At 37.2% G+C, this 25,620-nt stretch overlaps 2 protein-coding genes across 3 annotated transcripts; both read left to right on the forward strand.

The window, feature by feature from the left end:
* The first annotated feature begins 2,179 nt into the window (after nucleotides 1-2,179).
* LOC117779608 (protein boule-like) lies at nucleotides 2,180-4,606 on the forward strand. Of its 2 annotated transcripts, none has more exons than XM_034615867.1 (2): nucleotides 2,180-3,270; nucleotides 3,883-4,606. In XM_034615867.1, the coding sequence occupies exon 1, from the start codon at nucleotides 2,527-2,529 to the stop codon at nucleotides 3,250-3,252; it is 726 nt and encodes a 241-aa protein (XP_034471758.1). In that variant the 5' UTR covers nucleotides 2,180-2,526; the 3' UTR covers nucleotides 3,253-3,270; nucleotides 3,883-4,606. The 2 variants fall into 2 exon arrangements, with proteins under 2 accessions (XP_034471758.1, XP_034471749.1); XM_034615858.1 differs by having other exon boundaries at nucleotides 3,839-4,604.
* A 5,409-nt stretch (nucleotides 4,607-10,015) lies between these two features.
* LOC117786704 (ras guanine nucleotide exchange factor glfB) lies at nucleotides 10,016-24,654 on the forward strand. Its single transcript, XM_034625059.1, has 7 exons — nucleotides 10,016-10,063; nucleotides 10,326-12,434; nucleotides 14,031-15,320; nucleotides 20,447-20,621; nucleotides 22,328-22,355; nucleotides 22,427-22,915; nucleotides 23,694-24,654. The coding sequence occupies exons 1-7, from the start codon at nucleotides 10,016-10,018 to the stop codon at nucleotides 23,875-23,877; spliced, it is 4,323 nt and encodes a 1,440-aa protein (XP_034480950.1). The 3' UTR covers nucleotides 23,878-24,654.
* Nucleotides 24,655-25,620: the final 966 nt, after the last annotated feature.

Consider the following 25,620-nt stretch of genomic DNA (forward strand, 5'->3'; position numbering starts at 1 on the left):
GCCGCTGACTAATCGCGTTGCCAGACGACGCGTTTTGCGCGCGTTTTTTGTCGCCATCAAGCGGCAACTGCTTGTCGCACTGTACTGTGTTGTGTTGTGTTTTGTGCCACTTTGGGGCACACAGATAGCGCACTGTGCTGCAACTTTATCAGAGGTTTGTCGACGCAGTCGCCGTCGCTGTCGCTGTCGCAGTCGCAGTCGACGCCTCTGCCGACGCACGAATAAATGCAATTTGAAAAGTCGTGCGCGTAAAACAATTTTATCATCAGTTTGTATAGAAATACAAACAAACAGTAGCAAACACACAGATACATACATACACTCACACACACACACACACACACACGCACACTCACACACACATACATGTGTCTTGTGCATTATTTCCATTTGCAGTTGACTTTATTTATGCAGCTCATTTTCTCGCTCTGATTTGGATGACATTTCTTGTCGCCCAGAACACAGAAATTTCTCTTTTTCCATTTTATTTTTATTTTCTTTGTTAATGCAACACAAGTAGCCGCTTGATTGACACTTGAGTTGCCATTACACACACGCACACATGCACATCTATTAATACATGCATGTACATATATGTACAGCTTAAGAACTTTTGCGACAAGTCGGAAGTTAATTAAAGTTTCATTGCATTGTTTAATTTAAAAAATGTAAGTAAATGATTCACATACGATATCAGCAGATTAAAATTATATATGACAGTTTGCTTATTGTGACACAGATTCTAATTGTAATAAATTGCTTATAAGCCCAAATTTTAAAATCCATTTTATTTTATATTTTTCTTTTAAGTGCACATAAATATTTTTATCGAAACTATTTAAAAACAAAAATGAAAATTTTATGGTCTGAGTTTTGATTGTAGAACGACATGATCTTTAAAAGTATTTTGAATTAATCATACTCAAATAAAGCAAATATATAAAAAAAACACTTCATTAATGAATTCTCCTGAAAAGCTCTTAGATGACGTTTTTTTTTTACTCACTCAGATTTAGCACAAAATCTAAAAACATGCATATTTTTATACTGTACTGCAAATTTTGTAAGATTGGTTATGATATCTCAAAAAACAAAGGTTTTGGATATATATTGGTCAGATCCAAGAATATAAATAATTAAATAAATAAAGAATGGATTTATAATGCAGCACAGAATTATTATTTAAATAATTAGGCATTTTAAATTCTTAGTATAATTGCAACTACTTATATTTGTGTGATTACTCATAGGTGATTCCTAGACTTAATGTCTATTTATATCTTATCTTTTAGTAAAGTAAGAAATTATACTTAAAAATGATACCTGTAAGATCATACGTCTTACAACAAGTAGAGCTGATAAAAAGGGTTCTTTAAAGAAGAAACCAATTGCAGTAAATAAAACTTGTCTATATTTCCACTTACTTAGGACTATTAAGTGGGCCAATAAGAAATATAATCTCTTAGCCAATATCTCATTAAATACTCGTAAAGCACCGTTACATACATGACTCATCATATAATAAAGTGTACCACAAAAAAAAAAAGAATTAAATTAAATTTGTGTTTAATTTGAGGAGCAGGCCTGTCGGTTACCCCCTGCCCTTCTCCGATAGCACCCTTCTCTACCCCCCTCTACCACCCTCTAGCATAACTGGCAACAGATCTCTTTAGGCTGGTGGCCGCTGCTGTCGCGCTCAATAAAATTCATTAAAAAAAATGAGGCACAACAATAATAACTATAATGCCAGGCGACGTTCTTATTGGAGTCTTGCAGCGAATGACGACTGCGACAGCGACAGCGACGTCGCTGCGCAGTCAACTCATTACAGCAAGACAGAAAACATAACTGGAACCTCGGGACACCCCTTTTACCCGTTTGCAACGTTTAACCCGCAGAAACAAAACGGAAATTGAAAGCGAAAACAAAGATGATAATATATTTGCAAAAGCAAAGTGACTACGAAATACCCTGTAAGGCAGAAGATTCGATAGATTTGTAAAGAATAAGAGACATGAAAAGGCTTAGCGGTGTTAACTGGTGGACACTTTCTAGGAAAAAAAAAATTGAGCCAACCTTTTATATACATAATAGAACTAATCATCATTGTCGCATTTGCTTTTAGGTCAACGTTGTACTACTCATTTCAAATTTGAATTTTAACAAATGAGGAATTTTGGAAATGTACAATTTTTGAAATTCTCCATTTTTTTTTAAATTCATTTGAAAATAGTAAACCAAGCTATCAGTATTAAGTAGTAGAATATATAGAGAAAGAAATTCATAAAAATCAATGAAAAAAGAAGAACATTGAAGCAAAGAGAAGAAAAGAAACGGATTGTTAAAGAAGATTAACAATTATTAGGAATCGTTAACTGACTTGACTTGAATAATCTGCTATATATGTACTAGCGGCATTAACTAACCGAGGATCAATTAACTAAGAGGTCCTCGAAACCAAAAGAAATATACAACGAATTGAAAACGCTTTAGGTTCTATTCCTCGATATCAAGTATATTAGAAATATGACTTCCATCGATTTGCCACAGACACCAGATGATCCATCAGAGGCTCTACCAAAATCATCAATGGCCATTGCTGAAGCTGGAGTCGAGGCGGATTCGCCTCCTGCCGAACCCATTTATGGTAATATCATTCCCAATCGTATCTTTGTCGGGGGAATAAGCCGTGACACAAGCGAATATGATCTGATGGTCGTTTTTAGCGCATATGGCAAGGTTCGCAATACCAAGATAATTGTTAATCACGATGGTTTCAACAAGGGCTACGGTTTCGTCACGTTTGAGACCGAGGAGGAAGTCCAACGCCTTCAATCTGTGTGCAAATACATCATTCTGCATAATCGACGATTAAATATTGCGCCCGCTTTTAAGAAGCAACCAGTACGACGAATGCTACAACAAATCGTGGACCCCAATGGTACCATCTACTCGTATTTCACAACAAACCACAGCACAAGCACCCAACCATCATCACCGATCGGTAATTCGGTAAACTTACCGATTGATCAATATACTACCTCCAGCTATCCAGCTGAATTCACAGCTGCCGCAGTTCCAACAATCTATCAACAAGCGCCACCTGGTGCTCAATTTCAGCCAATCTATCAATATTACAGTGTTCCAGTAAGTGTGCCCAATGTTTGGCACCAGAATTATTATCCGGATCCCCAACAGACCTCCTGGGAATTTGATAATGTTAACAACAACAACAATTGGGGTTCATCCTAATTGAAGGACACAAGAGCTGTAAATATGATTAATTACCTTTACAATTACTTCAGTAATTTATGAATCAATTCAATGTAATTATTTAGGGTGCTCGCGTAGTAATTGGTTAGTTATTGCTACTAAGTATACTCCTTTATTCCTTTATTAACAAAGCAATTCTTTGAAATTACTTGAACGATATCAAATTAATTATATAATCAATACAAATTAATGTATTGCAATTATTTAATCAAGTTCAATAATTAAATTTTATTGACTTATCTAATTTCAATACATGAAGTAAATTTTGTTTAGTTCTTTAGATAAATTAATTCAGCAATTTGTACTTCTCAAAGAGTATTTTCAAAAATAATATGAGATCACTTAGTACTTAAATTATTTAAGTAATTGTAGAATACCAGTGCAGAATCTATTTTTATTTTTAAACTTTCAATACTTAAAAGGCTTTTTTCAAATTAATTTTATTAAGTTATTATGAGTATAAAGAATTCTTTTATATTTCTATTACCAATTACTTAAGTAATTGCCGAAGTAATTGTAGGTAATTCGCGTTGTTAAGTGTGAAGAGTAATTATATTAATCGCAGCTATTCAAAAAATACATGAACTGAATAACCACATCAAATTGAAGACTTTACAAGAATTAACAAGATTAATCTTAAATTCTAGAAGACACCTGAAGCTGCGCAACTGTGTCAAATATAGGTGCATGATTAAGTGTGTATTTATATACTTATGAATGTCGGAAAACATGAAAAAGGAAATTCTAAATGAACCCAAGAACAGCGAGAACAAGCTAACCCTACAACAAACTGCATAATACATATGAATATATGACTCGCTCCCTACAATCTATATATGCATAAATTTATAGAAGGACTCAATGTGACTAAGATGAACCAAGAATATCGAGACTTTTATAACAACGATTACCTAAACAAAATCCCAGACACCCCAGCCCCAATATATTGAAGAACAACCAGATACCAGAGATAATATCTCTAACCTCACGTCAACTCATGACAATATTCGTTTTCAAAAAATCTTTTTGTTTCAGCTTTGGTGGTCCGCTTTGATTTACATTCATATATATCCATATATAGATGAATACATATGGTATATATGCTTACAAAGTACAAGTGGATAAGAATTTTTCACCCAAAATTAACGTAATACTTTAGTGTCAGTTTTTTCTTCTTTGGTTTTGGCAACAAACTAAAAATTTTAGCAAAAGAATTTTTTGAAATTGTGCGTGAGTACAGCGAATATTTTCCAAATTTTCTAGCTTCAAACGAATATTAAGAAGCTAGATTGTACAAATACACATAGAATAATAAATATTTTATGACATGTAATTTATTGAATGTTTCGTACCTCACATGGAAGTGTTTATGCCCTATACTTTTATGTTATTTTTGAGTAAGTGATCAACATGTTATTTAATTTGGGTCAGCATACCTTATCTATCTCACATGAACTTTAAAGATAGTTAGAAACATTTAATTTATAAAATTGCAGATAATTAAAGGAATGAAAATATTGGTGTATAGAAACATCTAAAATATGAATATTTTTTTTTAATTTTTTAAAGATTAGATCTTCTCCTTAATGTTTGATTAAAAAATAACCCATATTGGAAGAACTCTAAAATTAGTTGGTATATCCATTAAAGTAAAGATATAACGTTTCCCTTAAGTTTGTTAAAAAGTTAATCAAAATTCTTATAAATATTGCTTTATTTTTTAATTTAGAATACCCAACGCTCCGCTTTGCATAGGGTATAAGTCAGTCAGGGCAACATTGGTATGCATGCATCTTCTGTATACATCTTCTGGATACATATTTTTGGGGCTGGGGGGAGTAATGCTATTGCCAATAACAGCAAGAACATGTACAACAACAACAACAACGAAAATGAACAACAACCACGCCGAGCAACAGCAACAATTGCGTTCATTGTGCTTAATTAATTTAGTTCAAAGATCAAGCGACCGCGATGCCGTCGCGATTCTTCATTTTCTCTCCCTTGTACATATATTTATGTACATGCACGTATGTATGTATATATCCCCAAGCCAAATCGATGCCTGTTGCATCTTGCTGCATTTTGTGGCATCTTGTTGTTGCACGTTGCTGTTGTTGTCGTCATGCAGCTGCATTTAATGTGCAGGTTCTGTTGTTTATTTGTGTAGCTGGCATAGCGTTCTAGTTATAAACTTCTTGATGTCCCGATCTTTGCCAGCAACCATATGTTGCCGCAGTCCGACCCTCTCCCTACCTTCGCCCCCTTTGCTTTCTACATTCGCAGTTATGTTTGAGAAATGTATTTCTCTTGGATTCAGTTTCAATTTCATTTCTTTCCCATTTTGTAATTGTTTTCCTTTATTTTTATTTTTTGCAAAAGTTTTTGATAAGACATTGCAAAAGGTGATGATAGCCTTGCTCCCCCTCCCACCCCTCCTTTGGTGCCTCTGCTTGGTCGCTGCCTTGCCCCTCTTTCGGTTCTCCTGCGTCCCTCCCATTGCCATCCGCACCCAATGCCCGCAGTTGCGATATGCTTAATTAGGCAACGGGCGTTGAGCATAAAAAGCGTCTTTGTCGCTGCCACGCCCCACCCCCAACTCATACACACACACACACACACACACATAGAAGCAGACACATGTTGTCCATGTTCATTACACACATTTGCCTTTGAGTTTTGCGTCGCCATGTGGATCTGTTGCTTACACTCTGCAACACACAAAATGTTCCACAAGCAGCATACATGAATAATTATACTAGCTCTCGTTATGTCCGGCATTGCCCGTCTTTGAGATGATATATGTGAACACACTACTATTTTGATACGTTGATATGATAAAATTTTTATTTTTCAAAATTTCAAAGGGACCCTATGGCATTAAAATCTAAACCCATATCTAGAGGGAATTTTTTTTTTACGAACTCAATTAACTTTAAGTGCAGAGTAAATTTAGAGGCCAAACCATGAACAAAATGACATTCCGCTTCAAAATCGGCTTAGTTTTTACAAAGTTATGAAAGTTTGAAGTTAGTCAAATCTTTGAGTTAGCAACTTTACAAGTCAAAATTTATGTCTGATTTGCCATGATTTTTTACAAAAAAATGAAACGTCTCAGAATTAAATTTAAAGTGGTGTTTTATTTTAATTACGCTATAAGAAGTTGATTAAATGTGAAAACTTGACATTTAAAATTTTCATTTTTCAAAATTTCAAAGGGGGGACCCTATGATGTTCAAACCTAAGCCCATATGTTTTTCTTATTCTTTTCTTATATCATTCTGGACTTACCTATATGTTTGGTTGAATGGAATCTTTTTTAATCTGAAATCATTGGTGACTTTTAGCAGATAATTATAATAAAATTTGGAAAAAAAATTTCAAATTATAAAATAACACTTAACATAAACAAAACATAATATTTTTTGGATCTTATAATTTTCATATCTTCTACCGAAATAAATTTTTCGTGAAGATAAATATGTACTTCGAATTGTAGGGTTGATTTTTGTTAATTGGTGTTGCAGCGTACGCCTTTGCGTCCGCTGGGTGACCGGGTCGGCGTCTGACGTTGACGTCGACGTCGACGTCAACAGCGACGGCGATGGCGACTGAGGCGGCGACAGCGACCGCCACCCAAGAAAATGCGCTGAGGCATCTTGAGTTCAATTTCATTTCAGTTGATATTCTGTTAAATTCGCGAACGCGTCGCTCTCGCAGCTGGACTTATAAACCGGGAACGGGATCGGAATCGGAATCGGAATCGACCGGAACTGTGATAATCGTCACATGGAATCACATTCGTCTCAATTCAAAATTCCAGACTCCAGATTCCAATTTGAATATTTGTTGTGTTTTTTTTGTTTTTGTATTTGTTTTTGTGACTTTCGAGTGCCGCGTGAGCTGCGCTTATCTACAAAAAAAAAAACCATATACATATATATTTTTGCTGTTTATTTTTTATTTCACAAAAATATGACTTCTACTGCAAGTGATTGTTGGTGTGTTCTAGTGCATATTTGAGTTTTGAGATTTTGTAAAGGAAAATATTTCGCGAGGAAATCGATGACGACTTGAGCAAATCGCGCGCGTTTCCATTTAACAGTAAATCTTGCGATAGTTCACGTACATATAGCTACATACCTACGTACAATTACATAAATATATTGAAATAGTTGTACACTGATAAACCTACAAGTAATTTTATTAATTTAATGATATAAGCATTGCTGTCGTTGTCACTGAGCTGTCTAATGCCATAATAGATCAGAGTACAATGTGGAAATCAAGCGAATCATAGTATATAATACAAATGTATACTCCCATCCATCTATCCATATATGTATGTATTTACGGGAGTATGTTGATTGTAGCCAAGCCCCGTTTTACATGTGAATACTTGAACATTCAAGCGTGTATTCGTTTGAATTCGATGATTCACTGCCATAGGCAATTTAATTGTTCAAAATTTACATACATACATAGGTCCCACTCTCCCTAGTCTGATCTCAAGAACGAGGTCAATTGGATTGAGATAAGCGTTAGTTATTTGGCTAGCAGTTTTTCGGATGAATAGTACATTGTTTATATTTACTATATTCCCAAGTTAACTATTTTAAATATATTATTTAACAACTAAATAGACTTTAAATGATACATGATAAGTCGCTTTGACCCCTGGCTGATGCCTAAAAGTATGCAAGACTAAAACCCTAAAAAGTAAATTAATTATAAAAAACATTTCTTTCGCTATTTTTTCTTTTTTATATATCTTGCTATCTATATTTTTTTCAATTAATTTCAACTTTCTCGATAACAAAATCATATCTACAAGTTGTTATACACTTAAAGTTCAATCAACTATTACAACTGCTGCATAACGAAATGTTAAACAGAATTAGCCTATTTGTTGTTATCCTCAATCTCAAATGCTAACGTCAAGGCGTCTTTAGATTTCTCATTCCACTTTACTCTCAATTCTGCAACTTACTTTACATGGACAAGTCATAGAAATCTCCACATATTGTTTATGAAGATCGCTTTGCGGTAAAACAAGTCTTAAACTATAATTAAAATATATTGATTTTTTTAAAAATCCTTTTTTGTACACAGTTTTTTTTATTAAATATTATATTCCTTTATTAAAAATCTATATTTCAAGGAAAATGTACGGACAAGAAATTTAAATTTTTTGAATAATGGAAAGAGAAACTTGCATAAAACATGAAAAAATTTACAGAATCTTTGTAGTGGTCCTATCATTGCTTTGATCAAAAGTTATGATATTTTCAATTTTCTTCTAGTGACTTTTCTAAACGTTTGTGTCTGTAAAAAATTCTAAACTATTAATCTCTCCCGTCCCTAATACTCGTAAACTTATCTCAATTAATAAATATCGATTCTTTATTCAAGTCGTATCTAATGAGGTAACAGATAGTCAAGCTAGTCCATATTTAGTCCACATTCCATAGCCCAGAACTGCGGCACCTGTAAGGCGTAGGTGAGGCCGTTGGCTGTGAGAATCCATTACCAACTTACGCAACTGTCAAGAGCGTTAACCAGTTTCTCTGTAGCTCGCTCTGTCTCTCGTTCTCTTGCTCTCTCTCTCTCTCTGAGTTGGTTTTCTCAAGGGTTCTCGCACTGTTGCGCAATGTCGGGGCATTTAATTTGAGTGACGCTTGGGCACGCCCCTCACCGGGACTCACCGACCTTAGCGTTTGAGGTGAGGGGCGCGAGAGGGGGAGTCGGCATCTCGACATGCTTTGTTGGCCGTTGGCCGCTCTGACTCATACATCGGCTTGCCTTCAAAGCAATAATAAAGCAAACACAATGCATATAATGTTATTTAGTAAAACAAACTTGAAAAGTCTCCAGAAGCATCAAAGTCAACAGTTGGTATTAACCCTTGGCCACCAACTTGAGGGTAAATGCAAAGTCAATCAAGTTTTAAAAGAAATGGTGAAACAATATTAAAAAGAACAAGAGAAAACTTTCAAATGATTAACACCCATATAATATATTGTTCCGATTTAAGCAAAAGAAAATATCAAGCAAAAAACATAAATTGTGAGTACGGTTGAGATAATAAAAACACATATATAACAAGAAAAATAATAAAATATTTACATTTTCATTAGTGTAGAAATTTTAATGAAGAACGCAGAGAATAGCATGAAACTATACTGATTTCTTTATTTACCTCTTTTTTTATAGCAGAGAGTTAGAAAATTTGTTTTCTCGTAATTGTATATTTTGAACTTTGCCGATTTCGCTTTATGAGCAGTTTGGCATTATCTTTATAGTAACATGCATGTAAACAATTGATAACGAAGATTCGTTCAAGTCGATTTAGCTGGCGCAACAACCTAAGGGTTAAACACTGAGAGCACGTAGAGTCAGAAATTTGAGAGCAGCGCAGTGACAGCGGCTGTCAAGTGCAGAGTGCAGCTATGTACTTCTATGTATGTATGTATGAATGTTTGTGAGTGTGTGGGGTTAAAAGATAATGAGCGCGTGCGCGCATGTGTGAAAGAGAGAGAGAGAGGCAGAGAGAGGGAGAGAGTAAGAGAGCAAAAGTGAACATGAGAGCGAGCGATCATTTGACAGTTGACTAGCATCAATTAAAAGCGCATAACAGATAAACAAGAATGAATAAAAATTGAAAATTGTTTTTCGTTTCTATATGTTTGGTTTTTTGTATGTAGTTCTCGTGTCTTTGATTCTGTGAGACTGATAATAAATAATGACGCAGCCATATAATAAGAATGACAACAAACAGTGCGATAATCGCGTGTGACAGAGAGAGAATAACAACGAACTAAAAAAAAAACAAATAAAGAATAAATAAATACACAGAAGAAATGCCTCAGCAAGTGGAAATGAAAAGCGGCCAAAGAAACAACAACAGTGAAATCAGCGACAACAACAACAAACAACACATTTCCAATCAGAATGAGGCGACACAGCAGCAGCAGCGCCACAAGCGCAGTCGCCAACAGCAGCAGCAGCAGCACATTTATGAGAATCTGCCAGCGTCTGCAACGTCGCAGCAGCTGCGCAAATACTTTCGCCGCGAAGCGATCTATGAGAATCTATGTCGCGGCTGCGGCTACGGCGTCTTTGCAGCCCAAGGTCGCTACTGTCACTTCTGCCAGTGCATTGTTAGCGGCAGCGTCGTGGCAGCGCTGCAACAGCAACAGCAGCAGCCGGCAACGCCAACGTCAGCAACGCTGAGCGGCAGCAGCGACTGCAACATTTATGAAAATATTTGCGAGCTTTGTCGCGGCATTTACAGCGACAGCGAACAATGCGAATGTGCGTCAAGTGGCACGCCCACAACAGCCAAAAACACGCCCCAATTGCAGGCGACGCCAACGCCAACGTTGACGTCTACGCCGACACAGACACCGACAACGACGTCGACGTCGACGCCAATGCAACCTGCTGCCAAAGCTGGCAAGTCGCGTACTTTGCTCAATTATTCCAAGTGCAGCGCAGCGACGCTAACGCGTCTCTTCGGTTCGCTGAAGCAGCTGAATCGCTCCAGTTCGCTGCAGCGTCGTTTGTTCCAGCGGGATGGCAGCGGCAGTGGCAGCGGTAGCAAGGGAGGTGGCGGCTCACTGGAAATCATACACAATGTGGACGAAGTTTTTCGCACTCAAGAGACTTTTGATATGCAGCGAATTTGTGAGCTCAAACATCAATTGCAGTGCAGTCGCAGCGATCAGCATATTTATGGCAGACTGCGAGCGGAACGGGAACCGGAACCGGAGTCGAAAGCGCAAGTGCCAGCACAAGTGTCGGAACCCGTAGCGGAACCAGTGCCGGAATCAGCTAAACAGCCGGAAAAGGAGACTCGCAAAAAGCCGCGCATCTCGGCCATGCGTCTGCTGCGTCACGGCGAGCAGCAGCCGAGCAGCGAGACGTCAGCGTCGACGTCGGCGTCAGCAGCAGCGTCGCTCTATTTAAATGAAAGCATTTGTCAATGGATGAGCGCGCTGCGACGCGAGCTGCACTGCTACGAGGATGCGAACGGAGGCGTCGCTTGTCAGCAGCCAAAGAGCGTGCCGCCGGCCTACGAGAGAGAGCGGGAGCGTGAGCGTGAGAGGGAGCGGGAACAAGAGCGTGAATCGGAGTTAGTAATGCTGCGTCGCAGCGAGTTACCAACAAAAACAACAACAGCATCGCAGCCAGCGTCGCAGTCAGCGACAACGCTGCAGCAGTGCTTAGTGAATGATTTCAAGCGTAAGCTGCTGGCCAAAAACGAGCAGCAGCGTCTGCGTCAGCGTCAGCGTCAATGCCAGCAATTGGAAATCCAATTAGATGAGCAATTGGAGCCACAATGGGAAGCGCAGCTGAGCGATCAGCGTCGACGTCGCTGCGGCATCAATGAACGGCACGATGCAGCATTTGTCACTGAATTTCTCAGCGGACTTGCTGAAGCTGAAGAATTTAAAGTTGAATTAAAAGTGACAACAGTGCAGTCGACGTCGCTGCTCGCTTGCCATGTTTCGCTTGAGCAGTTGTGGGAGAGCGCTGCCATCGCTGCCAGTCTGCACGGCAGCGTCGTTTGCTTCTTTGGCTATGACAAATTGCTGAGCGCCTTTTTGCATGACAGCCAGCGTCGACAGCGACAGCGACTGCGCAGCGGCGATAAATTTAACATTGAGCGCTGGCTGCGTCGCTATCGGCGGCTCTGTGAGAGCAGCGCTAAGTGTGAGTCAGCGGCGTCGCAGCAGCGACGATTGGGGCCGCCGTCATTGGAGCTGGCAGTTGTGCCAGCGACGCCAGCGAGTGACGACGTTGCGGTCGCATCGCGAGTCGGCAGCGATAACGAGACGCGAGCATTTTCCGAGAGTGAGAGCGCGAGTGAGAGCGAAACAAAGACACGATCAAAGTGCGGTGGCAGCACGAACAACAGTAGCAGCAGCGACAGCGACAGCAGCGTCGAAGTCGAAGTCGACAGCGCTGCGATGGCGGCACCAAAACAAAGCAGCGACGCTGAGCGCTGCAGCTGCGACGACAGTGAAAACAATAACAATAACAACAACAACAACAATAATAATAATAATAATAATGAAAATAATAACAACAACAATGAGAGGGACAATGACAACCAGCAACAAACACAACAACAACGACAACAACAACAAACAACGCAGGTCAATAGCCATTGCAAGAAATTAGATTTTTAATAATTAAAAATAAACAAAAAAACAAATTAATTAAAAACAAATTGCCAACAACAACAATTTGGGTTCACTGCAAGTTTCCCGCAATTAAAGAGTAAATTATGAATATATAACGGTAGTGTGTGCAGATAGAAAGATAGAGGCGAGAGAGAGAGAGTGAAAGAGGAGAGAGAGCGAAAGAGCGCGTGAGCTGTAAACTCCGTTACAAAGCGAAACAGAATTGAAACGAAACCGAAACGAACCAAAGTCGAATTCGAATTCGGATTGCAACCGAACCGAACCCATTTCTGAAACAACAACAACAATTCGAGGTGCTATGAAAAGTGTTGTTGCCTGCATTTTATTGTTATTTATTTACTTGTTTTGTTTTATTTTTTCAGTGAGTGCAAAAGAAAAAGTGATAAACAATAAACAGCTAAAATGAAATAATCTTAAATATAGTATATACATTACTTGTGTATCTTTAAAGTTACCTGGAAATCAAAACAGTTGTTTAATCAGTCAACGTCAATTATACGTCAAAAGATATCAATGCAAATTGTGAGATTTCAGTTCATTGCGAACGCTTTGTAACGAGTGAACGTGCTCAAAAGTGCCTGCAACGAGTATTATGTAATTACATTCGGATTCTTTAACTATGATAGTGAAAACGATTAACTTTTGATATGCAACTGGTATGTTTCGATTTTAAAATACGCACTGAGTAACGTAGTTTCTTGGAATAGAAGGAACTATGTATGTACTGTGAAAATTCAAGCCGTCTAGCTCTTACAATAAATGACTTAACCCTCTACCGCATATAGTGCCATATATGGCTTTTCATTTTAAACAAAATTTATTTAATTTAAAATGGTTCTTAAGCAAAGTCTATTATTATCGGCCATAATATTTTCACTATTTTCTATTGGAAATTTGGAAATATTTTTCTTTGATAAAAACTTATAATTTGAGTGTGATTAAGCCATATACATGTGTATTATTTTATGGAAAAACTGTCGAAGCCAAATTCCATTTGTCTTCTAAACTATTTCCCAAAAAAGAAAAAATTTGCTCAAATATTTCTTAATACACAAAATAAAAAATGAAAAAATCCATTATAATTGAGTTTATTTCACTGCTTCCTCTTCTTTCTTAATATATCCCAAACAAACCTACATATGCATAGAAAAAATGTTTTTCCTTAATGGTTCTATGGGCATGCAGTAGAGGGTTAAATAACTCAGAGAATGCGTTTTTGGGAATGTCTTAAGAAAAAATATTTTACTGTACCAGCTATCAATTCAACAGTTTTATTATAAACCTAGAAAAAGAATTGCATTTACTTAAAATTATTTAGTTTGTTTCGATGTTCCGATAATGCGATTTAAGTCAAATTTTACGTTTTTATGCGGGTTTATCTTAATTTAATTCGCATGCATTTTAGGAAAACTATTTTCGTTTTCACGATTTAATTGATTGTTGCGGTTTGCAGTGAGCTCAAATTGAAGTCTGCAGAGATTTAAAGGTGATTTGTTTCTATGGAATGCGTGAATGACAACGAAAAGTTTGTTCTTTCGATTTTTATAGAATTGTGTGATAAAAGTTCGTCGGCCGGCGCCTCAGGTGCCGGTTCGTAATCCCAACACGGCTCTGAGTAAACCCCGAAATGAGAATGCCAACAACAGCAATGAGATGAAGAATGATATTGGGAATGTGAATGCGAAAGACGTGGAAGAGGTGGACGAAAAAGAGGAAGCGGAGGAGGAAGAGGAGGAGGAGGAGTCGATTTATCAGACCATATGGCAATATAAAACATTGGAGCCAGTTCCACACAACGATGATGAAGATTTTGAGATCATCACAGCTGCCGAATCCGTTAGCGATGATGACGCAGATGTTGAAGCCGACGTCGACGTCGACTACGACGTCGATGTGGATGATGCTGCGGCTGAGGCGCTGACTCTACAGGCGGCAGCAGCATTTGCAGCCGGGGCACGTCACAAGCTGACTAAGCAGGCGACAACGACAGCGACAGCGACGCCAGCGACGACGCCAGCAACAGCGACAGAGATGGCGACGCCAACAACGTCGCCGCTGCCGTCGCCAACGGCGTCAATGGATCACGGCGCCTGGGAGACGGATGATGAATTCATGTTCGAAAAGGCTGGCAATCAGCGGCAGCTGGAGCAAGGGAAGAGTGAGCGCGAGCGTGAGAGAGAGCGAGAGCAAGAGCGAGACAGGGAGAGGGAGAGAGAACGCGCTGAGACGCTTAGCGTGGGCAGCACAGTCACCAACAGCACGGCGACGTTGGGCTCCATTAGCAGCGCCGGCGGCAGCAGCATCGACAGCGGCAGCGGCAGCGGCAGCGGTAGAGCGCAGAATGCGGCAAGTGCAACGCTGCTGACGCATCCAATGCTACGCAACATTTGCATCTTCTACAGCCTCAAGGAGCCGCAAAAATACAGCGCCATCTTCTATGACTATCAACGCTCTCAGATTCATCAGCGTTTCATGACGCGCATTCGACGACCAGCGCCGCCACCGCCGACGTCAGCGTCAGCGTCAACGTCAGCGTCTATATCGAAGCCAGCAGCAACGTCAGCAACTTCTGTTATAATCTCGGCTAGCAACGATGACAGCGGCTGTAGCTGTGAAGCGGATAACGATGACATTCCGGAATCGATTCCCCGTCCGCTTAAAGAGGATTGGGCATTGGCCGTGCTGGCTGCGGCAGCGAACAACAAACGCGGCGTCGCTGCTCGCGCCGGCCGCAAGCTGCGCGTTCGTTCCAGCGGTCGACTTTTGATTCCCACCTCGGTGCTGGCCTGGCGTGAGCAGCTCCAAGATGTCAACTGTTGTGAGGATGAGGAAGACATGGTAAGTGGGCACCCCGTCCCGTCCCGTCCCGTCCCGTCCCTTTTCCCACCATTTCCTACTCCCCCTATCTCACCATCTCTACATCTTCCCATCTCTTTCTCTTTAGTTCTCCCCGATCCCTTTTTGCTCATTACAATGGGAACTGCAATTGCATTGTTTTTTATTGCGGCCCCATCAATTAAACGCTGCAATTTGCAATTGTCTCTGTGTGAGTGTTTGAGTGTTTTGAATGCATGAGTCTTTTGACTCTGTGAGTGTGTGAGTTTCTGTGTGTGTGTGCGTGTGTGTGTGTAACGGTTTATTCGATTGTTTGTTTGTTTGCTTTGGCGTTGCCTTTGGTTCCGTTTGATGGGGAGCAACTCTCGTCCCCAGTACCCAAGTACTTTACAGTTTTGGCGTTTGCATAAAATTTTACACTCAACACACAAAACCCAAGGGAGACAGTTTCAAGAATCTCAAATACCCTTTCTTTCTAATATAAAAATTGCAAATTTTATATAATAAATACTTTATACGTAGGCTCTCTGAAATTTGAATGTTTCTAAAAATTAAATTATATTATTTAAGATTTAGCTTTTAAATAACATAAAAAATAACAAAGAATCAAACCGAAACATGAAACTATGATTAAAAAAAATTTTTAAACGAATTTAATAAAAATTGAATGCAGAAAGAATTAAAAAGCCGAACCAAACTCAAAATGACATTCCGTTTAAAAATCGGTTGAGTTTTGATCAGGTTATGAAAGTTTGAAGTTGATTTGAGAACTTTACAAGTCAAAATTTTTGTCCAATTCGGCAAAATTTTTTACAAATAAATGAAAGGTCTCAGAATAAAGTTTAAAGTGTTGTTTTATGCTATTTATGATATAAAAAGTTGATTAAAAGTTGAAACTTGATATTTAAAAAATTGAAATTTCAAAAATCCCAAGGGGGGACCCTTGGAATTGAAATATAATCTTGGCGAAGATGGTCGAAAATAATTAAATTTTCTAAATTCACAAAATTTAAATCCAGAACGAATTAAGAGGCCAAACTGTGAGCAAAATAACACTCCACCAGAAAATCGGTTCGGTTTTGACAAAATAATGAATGACTGAAGTTGTTCAAACCTTTGACCTGTTCACTTATCGAAACCGATTAAAATATTTTAAAGACAATTGTTTGTGTGGAAATTGTTCTTTTTTATGTAGAGCATTAGAAAGGCCGACCTACAGTTCATTTTGTGAATTTGGAATAGTCGTTATTTTATTTCGCTTTGTTTATATCATATGTTATTACTTTTTTCCCTCTTTCTTTCGTTTTGCATAATGCATGTATTTTTATTTATTTACCTCTCACGTTTTTCTTTTTTTTTCGCTGTTTTTAATATTTTTTTTTTGTTGCTGTTGCTTTTTGATTTCCTTTTGCATTTGGTGCATTTTGCCGCTGCATGAGAAATTCTATGGAATTTCATTTCAGAAAAGTCTCTCGGACCCCAAAAAGTTGATTCACATTTTACGTTGGGGCAAAGCGACAATTATTTTTGCATACACGACTCGTATAAAATATCGCGCCAAGTTCTTTAACTTTGACTGTGCCTGCTGCCATCAGCTTTTGGAAACCGGTTTCTCATTTTTATTATTTGTATGCTGTGGTTAATACCCTAGTTCCCCCTCCCCCTTCCCCCTGCCTCGCCTCTTAGTACGCCCCGTTTCAACGTTTATCAGCATTTAATTGGTTAATCATTAGTCAAATATTTTTTGTAAAATCGTCTGTTTATTTTTGTTCTGCAGACATTTTTTACATACATACAATTTATCAGTTCGGTTTGTTTAACAGAAATACATAAAAAACGGGGCTTGGGCTTCCTATGCTTAAATTAGGGACCGGATTCTTCGAGCAGCGCTTCAAAATTGCCTTGAACTTATCGCAATTCTCGAAATTTAGTCGGTATTTTTGTAATATATTTTTTTTTTAGCGGAAATCTTTTATCACCTAAAATGCTTAAGTACTTAAAAATCCCTAATTGGAGCAATGTTTACAATCATAATATTAATAATGTTTGTATATTATGATTGCAATAAATTGAAAGCTTTTTAAAATAAATTCTAATTAATTTTCAAAAAAGTTCTGGAAATGTAGTTTTCAATTAAAGTTCCGCTAATTGCCAAATCATTCAGCTGAAAGGATTTTTAAACATTTTTTAAAAAGGTTTGAATAAATTCATAAGTGTATTATGTTTTAAATTTGAATTTAAGTTTAATTTTATAAAGAAATTGTTTTCTGGTTCCTGGAACTTTAAGAATGCTTCAAATTTCTTGAGAAATCCGTATAAAACTTTCTTAAAATGCTAAAACTAATTAATATACAATACTATGAGCCTGAAATTGTATAATCATTTTATATTTGAATAGATTTAAAGAGCTGCTGAGTTTGGTCAAGAATGAGTGTGCTTGAATGAATTTGAATGTATAATGCGAGCTTAAAACCGACTCATTGAATACATAGAGCCGAAAAAATGAGATATATGTAGAGTTAGTCGAGGTTGCAAGTGCCACAAAAAACCCAATTGAGCAGCGGATGTTTGAATAACATTGCTGTGACTTTGCCTACGCAATGCCAAGTCAATATATGTTACATACACTTGGCAACAATGCTTATGAATGTGGTTGGGGATATTTATGTGGCTAAGACAATCTCTAGACTTGTTCAGCTTGAATTTGCTAGCTGGCTGCATTGACATTGTGTCCATGAAAGATGCGGGGCCAGTTGAGAAGCGAGAAGCAACCCGAAGTGATAGACAGACGTGCAAACAACACTTTGAGATACTTTTGAGACACACGCAAATCAAAACAAAACAAAGACCAACAGGTCAAAAAATGCCGACATTGTTTGGTTTTTTCTACAAGTATTTTGTGTTTAATGATGAATCACATGGGCAAATTGCGAGCGAGTGCTAAGCGACAGCGGCCTTATGGCAATAACAAATATACACAAACTCACAGCTACATAGATACAGAGACATACACCAATAGATACAGATACAAATACAGACACAAGTTTGTACCGTGTTTCGAGGTCGTATCAATTAAATTTTTAAAAATACAACAAAATTTATATAAACAAAAAATAAAACATGTTAGAATGCTGTTGGGGAGTATGCTGGACTTGCAGTTACCCTGCAAATTAAGCTACTGATCAGATACAGTTTCAGATTCAGATACAACAACAGATTTAGATACAGATACAGATACAATTCGACAAGTATGCTAATCAGTTGGCCAACAACAACTACATATTCTAAACATGCCCAAAAGCGCGATCTGCGACCGCGGTAATTGCAAAAACAATGCCAACAAAGACGACGACAACAACAACAACAACAACAACAAAACACAACGCATTATTTGCCTTTTTTGTTTATGCACAAACTAACAAACAAACAAAAGAAGATACATATAAAAAGTACAACAACAAATTAAGCATAACAAAATTGATTATAATCTTGCGCATTTTAGTTTTAAATTTTGCACTGATAAAACAGCGCAGGTTATTGAAATAATTCCACTTGTCGAAATGCGCGAGTCGCACGCGATTTTCTAGCGTTTTTCCTATATTGTTTGCTTTGCAAGGTGAAACTCTAGTGAAGAAAATATTTCCAAGCATCAAAGATTTTCTGGATTATAGTTCTAATGCAATAATATGTTTTTGTTAAAAACCGATTTGATTTTTTAAAAGAGTTTTTAGCCCAGGTCTTTCTAAATTAAATACAATTTCTAGTATCTTGAATAATAATTGTATTACTTAAGTATGTAATATGTTAATAATTATTTATAACGTACTAGTTTAGCTTAAATGCAACTTTGTAAAAATTTTGTTCATCTGATTACAGTAAAAAAACACAAAATTAAATTCGAATTTTCATTATTCTTCGCTGTTATAAGTGTAAGTCCAAAATATTAAGTGGATTATTAAGATGCAAGACGCCTTGTTGATAAAATGAGATCGATAACTGAGGGATTTGCAACGATGACGCCATAGTTGTTATCGTTTCTCTTTCGTACTGACTCGTGACGGTTGGAGAAAAATCAAGAAAATATTTACATTTGGTCGAGGGGCCATAGCAGCTGCTTGGATTAATTCCTGGAATGCAAAAAATACGCACATGATGTGTGTATGTGTGTGTGTGTGTGTGTGTGTTCATGGCTGGCACAGACGCCACAACGATTGGAGCAAGTAATCCAAGTTGCCAACTGTTGTTGTTGACGTATTTACAGCTGATTTGCCAACTATATATACCTGAGTACATAATTATATACTTACATAAATACAGATGCGTTTCTAGACAGCTGACCAGCACTGTGCTCTACAGTGCGTTGCCCATTTCAAGTTTTATGTGTCGTATTGTTTATGCTGAGCAAGACATGAAGAAACGGAATATCCACAATATATATATATCTATGTATATATGTATGTATGTGTATTTATATAAGTAGTTACATTCTGTGGAGCAGGGGTAAGTGGGAGGGAGTGAGAAAGGCAAGGGGGAGGGATCGTATAACAGAGCTTAGTTGCCGATAGAACGATAATAAATACAACAAATTCGTGCAATGCTCAAACACTTTTCAACATTTCATTATCTTGGGCACATTAACCGTTTGCGTTTCTCATTGCACGCGTCGCTTTTGCTTCTCCTACAAAATTCAATTCAATTTCTTATCAATTTTTATTTTCTTTCGTGTGTGTTTGTTTTTTTTTTGTTTTTTCGTTTGCCGACGGGGGGTTTGGGTGCGGGCAACTGCAAAAAAAAAAAAGAGATAACAAATGACGGGTAAAGGCAAATCGAAGCGTAGAATAACAACGGTAAGAAGAACTAAAACTGAACAAATTATGAAGGAAAATGTTGGAAAAATCAAGAAAATTCAAGAAAAATCAAGTGGAAAGCACGAAAAGTTGCAATTAATTTGCAGTCGTTGCTTAAATTGTATCTCTATCTCAAATGCATCTGCAATTTGTATCTTGTTTCTCATAGCTTGTGTGTGTGAAGAGTGTGCAACTCTTGTTGTTGTATTGTCTATACATATATTGCTGTTGTTGTCCATCTATATTTATGTGGGTGTTGCGTGTCTTGTCTTGTGCTTGCAGATTGTGCCAGTGACTGATATTCTGCGTGCCCAGCAAATCGAAGAAGACAACGAGGTGCAACAGACGCAACAAACAACGATATTGCAACGATTTAAGAGCGCCTCCATTGGCAATCTTGTCGATTTGCCCGGCGAGGATGACAAGAAGTCGATTAAGAATCGAATGCGCATGAAGTGTAAGTACATACTCGTACAAGTTCTCCAATTAATTATAATTACCACACAGGTGAGTGGTGTATGGTGTATGGTTTATGGCAGTGGCGTTGTCAAGGGGGCAAATAGAGGGGAGTTTACCCCAATAACAATCACTTGAGTAATTGGCAGTGTAACAACTGTTTGCGCTGAGATTCACTCTCCGTGAAAAGGGGCGTTTTAAATACATAGTTACTAGTGTTGGAAAGCAGACTTTGCAGGTGTTTTCCATAAGTAGATACTTTCGACCGTATTATCGTTACAAAACTAATGACGTAAAAACCAATAAAGTTTTTTTTTTTCCAGATATTTATTGTTTTTACAAAAGTAACAAAATAAGACACCAAAGGAAATACATTTTTTTATAATACAACTATTTTCGATTTTGATGGATTTTAAAAGATACAATTTTTGAGAAATTTTGAGAAGAATTGCTGTCAGATATAAAATTTTTATCAACATATTTTCGAAATCCCTAAATATCAAAATTAAACAAATGGTACATATGTTCTATAAAATAAATGGATTCTTTCAAAATTTATTCCATGCAGTTTAATTACATTTTAAAAATAAATAAATTAATGCAATAAATTTGCAGCTATATCAAATCTGTGCACAAAAAGTGTTAGGAGAATGATGTGCTTATTAACTTGGATGATACACAAGCCCACATGCTGGTCCCATTTCATGTAGGGGCGCCCCAATGTCTGTGAAGTTTGAATCAAGATTCGACTCGTGAGTCTAGAGACCAGTTTGTCAGCTACTCAATAGCTGAGCGACCTTAAAAGGCTGCACACACGCCCACACACACTCGCACACACACGCCCAGATGGAGAGGCATGCTTAGAGACAGCTATGAATGGAATTGGAATTTGCAAATGCGAATGTGAATGTGAATATGAATGTGATTTGGAATTGAGGAATGGGCTGGGGAGTTAGAAAAGGGGAACAAAGATGAGCGGTAATATCTGTCTCTCTCTCTCTCACTCGTCTTGTCTGCGCCTGTTTTAGTTAATGAAAGTCTCGCGGATTTCACTTTTAGTTCTGTTTTTGTTTGTTTTTTGTTTTTGGTAGTTGGAATTTTGCATCGAGTGTGGCAAATGATTCACTGTGGGGAATCTTGGTAGGTGTTCGATTATTGTGCATACGTTATTGTTATTGTTGTGATGTGTGTGCTGTGGTTTTGTTTGTCGTAATGCAAGCGAGTCACATTGTCCATTAAAAATTCGTGTGCAAAAGCCCCCATGCCCATATAAAGTACATAGAATGCAAAACGATAAATATTTATACAACTACAATTTGCTTTCGACGTTGAAGTCGACGTCGCAGTTGTGATGGCTTCAACAACAGTTGAGATTCTGGTAGCTAACAGCCGAGTTGTGGGAGTGTGAGAGTCGACGAGGGAGAGCGATAATATTAAAAGATGTTGCATAGACGATTTTCAGAGTGTAGGCTTACCACGCACAATTCACCTATATCATAACCTCTTGAAGTGTGCATACTATATACATATATATGTACAATACACATACATATATACATACATATATATGCGCCGACTTGCACTAATCAGCTGACATTGTTTTGTTATGTTTTTCATGTGCCACCAATTATAATGATGACTGATGCCATATTGACTGATGACGCTGATGCTTGTTGCATGTTGCATGTTGTATGTTGCACATTGCAGTTACAGTTAACGGCAATGTATTTCGACTGTAAGTAATTTCCGCTCCTTTTATATATATGTATATACAACCTTCTAATGACATCTCTCTGCACTCTACAGCAATCGATCGCCAAAGAGCGAGAAGAAATCGCGACGTCGCAGTCAGGTGAATAGCCTCTGTTTGGATGAGCAATCAAAGTATCCGCTGTTTGGAGCACGTCTGAGTGCCTTGGAGCTGAACATGTCCGACCATCCGTATGTGCCACGTTTTGTGGTCGATGTCTGTGCTCACATCGAGCGTCCCGATTGCATCGATCAGGATGGTCTCTATCGTGCCTCGGGCAACAAATTGCTGGTTGATGAGTTGAAACTGAAGCTCTCACATCTCTATGATCCTCGCTGGCTTCAGACTGATGACATCAATACGCTAACCAGCCTCCATAAGCAATTCTTTCGCGAGCTCCCCGCCCCGCTCATCACCCAGGAGGCCTACGAGCGTTTAGGTCGCCTCTCCGACGACGCTGCCATCGAACGGATGCGTTTGGCCTTCGATGACATGCCCGAACCGAATCGATCGACGCTGCGTTTCCTCATCAAACATTTAACCAAGTGAGTTCATCTCAAGGGAGTCCCTTCCTCCAGCAAAGGAAATGGGAATACAGAAAGAGCTCGTTTTTAAACTAGAAATAATTAAATTTAGTATTAAGAAAATCTCTTGACAGCCTCGATACATTTTCGATAAATCTTTTAAGATGTAACTCATTTGTCTTATGATTCACTCAGCTATGTAAAGTAAGAAATAAGAGAAAGAGGGATTTAACCGACGAAAAAATCTTTAATTTATCTAGAAATACTTTTTAAATCAGCTCTAAAAGCTTGATAGAATTGTCATTATGAAGTTGAATGAAGATAGCTAAAGTTATCGTTAATCTATTTCATTTCATCTCATCATATCTATCTATCTATACTTTTTAAATCAGCTCTAAAAGCTTGATAGAATTGTCATTATGAAGTTGAATGAAGATAGCTAAAGATATCGTTAATCTATTTAATTTCATCTCATCATATCTATCAATCAGATTCCTCTGTAACTATTTTGTAGGAAAAGTCACAGACATAAATATCTTCTATTAATCATCTACAAAACACTAATACATTATCTAATGAATAATTTGTTGTAGATTCTAAAGATCAATACAATTCTCTCTGTGTACAGTGTATTTTCCAAAAACTACTTAAAAAATGTCATCTTAGTCAACTATAAGTTTAATAATGCTATTAATCCAAAATTATCGATAACTTTATTTCCCCGACAATTAAAAAAGACTGAAATAATTGTAATTATTGAATAAGTTTTACTAATTATTGTTATTCTTTTTGTTCACAGTGTTGCAGCGTTTAGTGCCTCGAATCGAATGCCTGCCTCGAATCTGGCCATTGTTTGGGGTCCTTGCCTTTTAGCGGCAAATGAGATCAGTTTTGATATTGGCCGTATGAATATGTTGGCCAAGGTGCTAATTGAGAACTATGAGCGCATCTTTCGTCCCGAAAATGAGCGTCTCGTGTGCTAAACAACAACCACATTAACAACAAACATAACATTAATTATTCCAATCAAACATCACACAAATTCTTTGTCATGAACTGGGAGAGCATCGCATTGGAGATCGCTGCTATTTATTAATAACTAACAATTTATTTAACATTTTCAACAACAATTTTTTTTTTCGTCGACTTTTTTAATGTTTTATTTATTGTGTAACAATATTTCTTGTAGTCGAATTGAGCAACAAATGCAAAACTGATTACCAAAAAGACAGTAGACCAAGTTAATGTAACGATGAGCGCAATGTTAATGTCAGTACAGTAAGCACTGACTACAAATAACATACAGCATATATTCACATAAACTGTATATGCTTAGATATACGTACATATATTTATTAGATATATACCTACATATAAATGTATATGTTTTTTTTTATTGGTTCCACAAAATGACCAATTATTATACCATACTCTAGGCATTATCTATGTTATGATGTTCAAATGCGATATATCAAAATATATATCATACCTGTCATGTGATAAGATTTTGCCGCCGTAGTGTTTGTTTTTTTTTTTTAAATTTTTTTTTTATGTAATAATTAGATATGTAGAAGTATCTTATACTATATTATAAAAAGCTACAGTTCAGCTTGATGAACAATGAAGAAAGAGAGAGCATTGAGAGCAGCAGCAAATGCCAAATTAACATCAATAACAAGAACAACCTGAGGGAAAAGAATAACATATATGTTTAATATGTTTGCTATCTCAATAAATCTTACAAGTATTTTCCAAATGAATCTGAATATTTTTTATTGTTATTATCTCTGAAATTAGTTTCAGCTCGCTAAACCGGTAATGATAAAAAAATTATAAGTGAAAATTTTCTATGAATACATTAATATTTTATTGCCAAAAATATCATATGTATGCTATGCCTTTGAAAACCAGAAAAATGTAAAAACCTTTAATTTTGAAATACACAAAATATTGATATTTGCATTTATTGCTTTTGAAAATTTGAAATTTATATAAATTGTAAAAAAAATTATATTTATTTTTTATACCCGTTACTTAAAAAATAAGTAAAAGGGTATATTGTGTTAGTTGAAATGTATGTATCAGGGAAAAGGAGGCATCTACGACCCTATCAAGCATATATATTCTTGATCAGCAACAATAGCCTAGTCGATATAGCCATGTCCCATGGCGTTGGATCAGGTCAAGTTTGTTTTAAAATCTTTCGATTTTTGAAAAGAATAGTATGTTGATTCATGTGTTTTAAAAATGGGTGACATAGTATTGTAATAAGTATTTTATTATTATTATTTGATCGATTAGCTTCAAATTAAATTTTTAATATTTTCAGTGTAGAATATTTAATTTCTGATAGAAAAATCTAATTATACGCTGTGATAAATATGCTGACTAATTAATTAAAAGTTACAGCTCACGATGTTGTGGTTCAATAATCAGCATTTAAAGTCAGTTAGAAGCAGGTCTGTGTATTTATAGAATCATGGTCTGATTATAATAAATAAGATTATTCATTGTACATTAATTCAAGTTGTTTTGCACATAGTTAGGATTCGTTGTATTCGGTCTTCAGGGTCACACACTGGAGAATGAGGTATCCATAGTCACATGGAGCTGATGTGCTCATCCCATCGTATTGGGCCAAGCAGCGTTCTAATATGACTTTTTCCTGTGGACTGGCTTTGTCTCCGATTCGCTGCAGACTCAGTTTGTCATCCTCGCCAATGTAA

Source organism: Drosophila innubila, chromosome X (genome assembly GCF_004354385.1).
Source record: "Drosophila innubila isolate TH190305 chromosome X, UK_Dinn_1.0, whole genome shotgun sequence".
NCBI lineage: Eukaryota > Metazoa > Arthropoda > Insecta > Diptera > Drosophilidae > Drosophila > Drosophila innubila.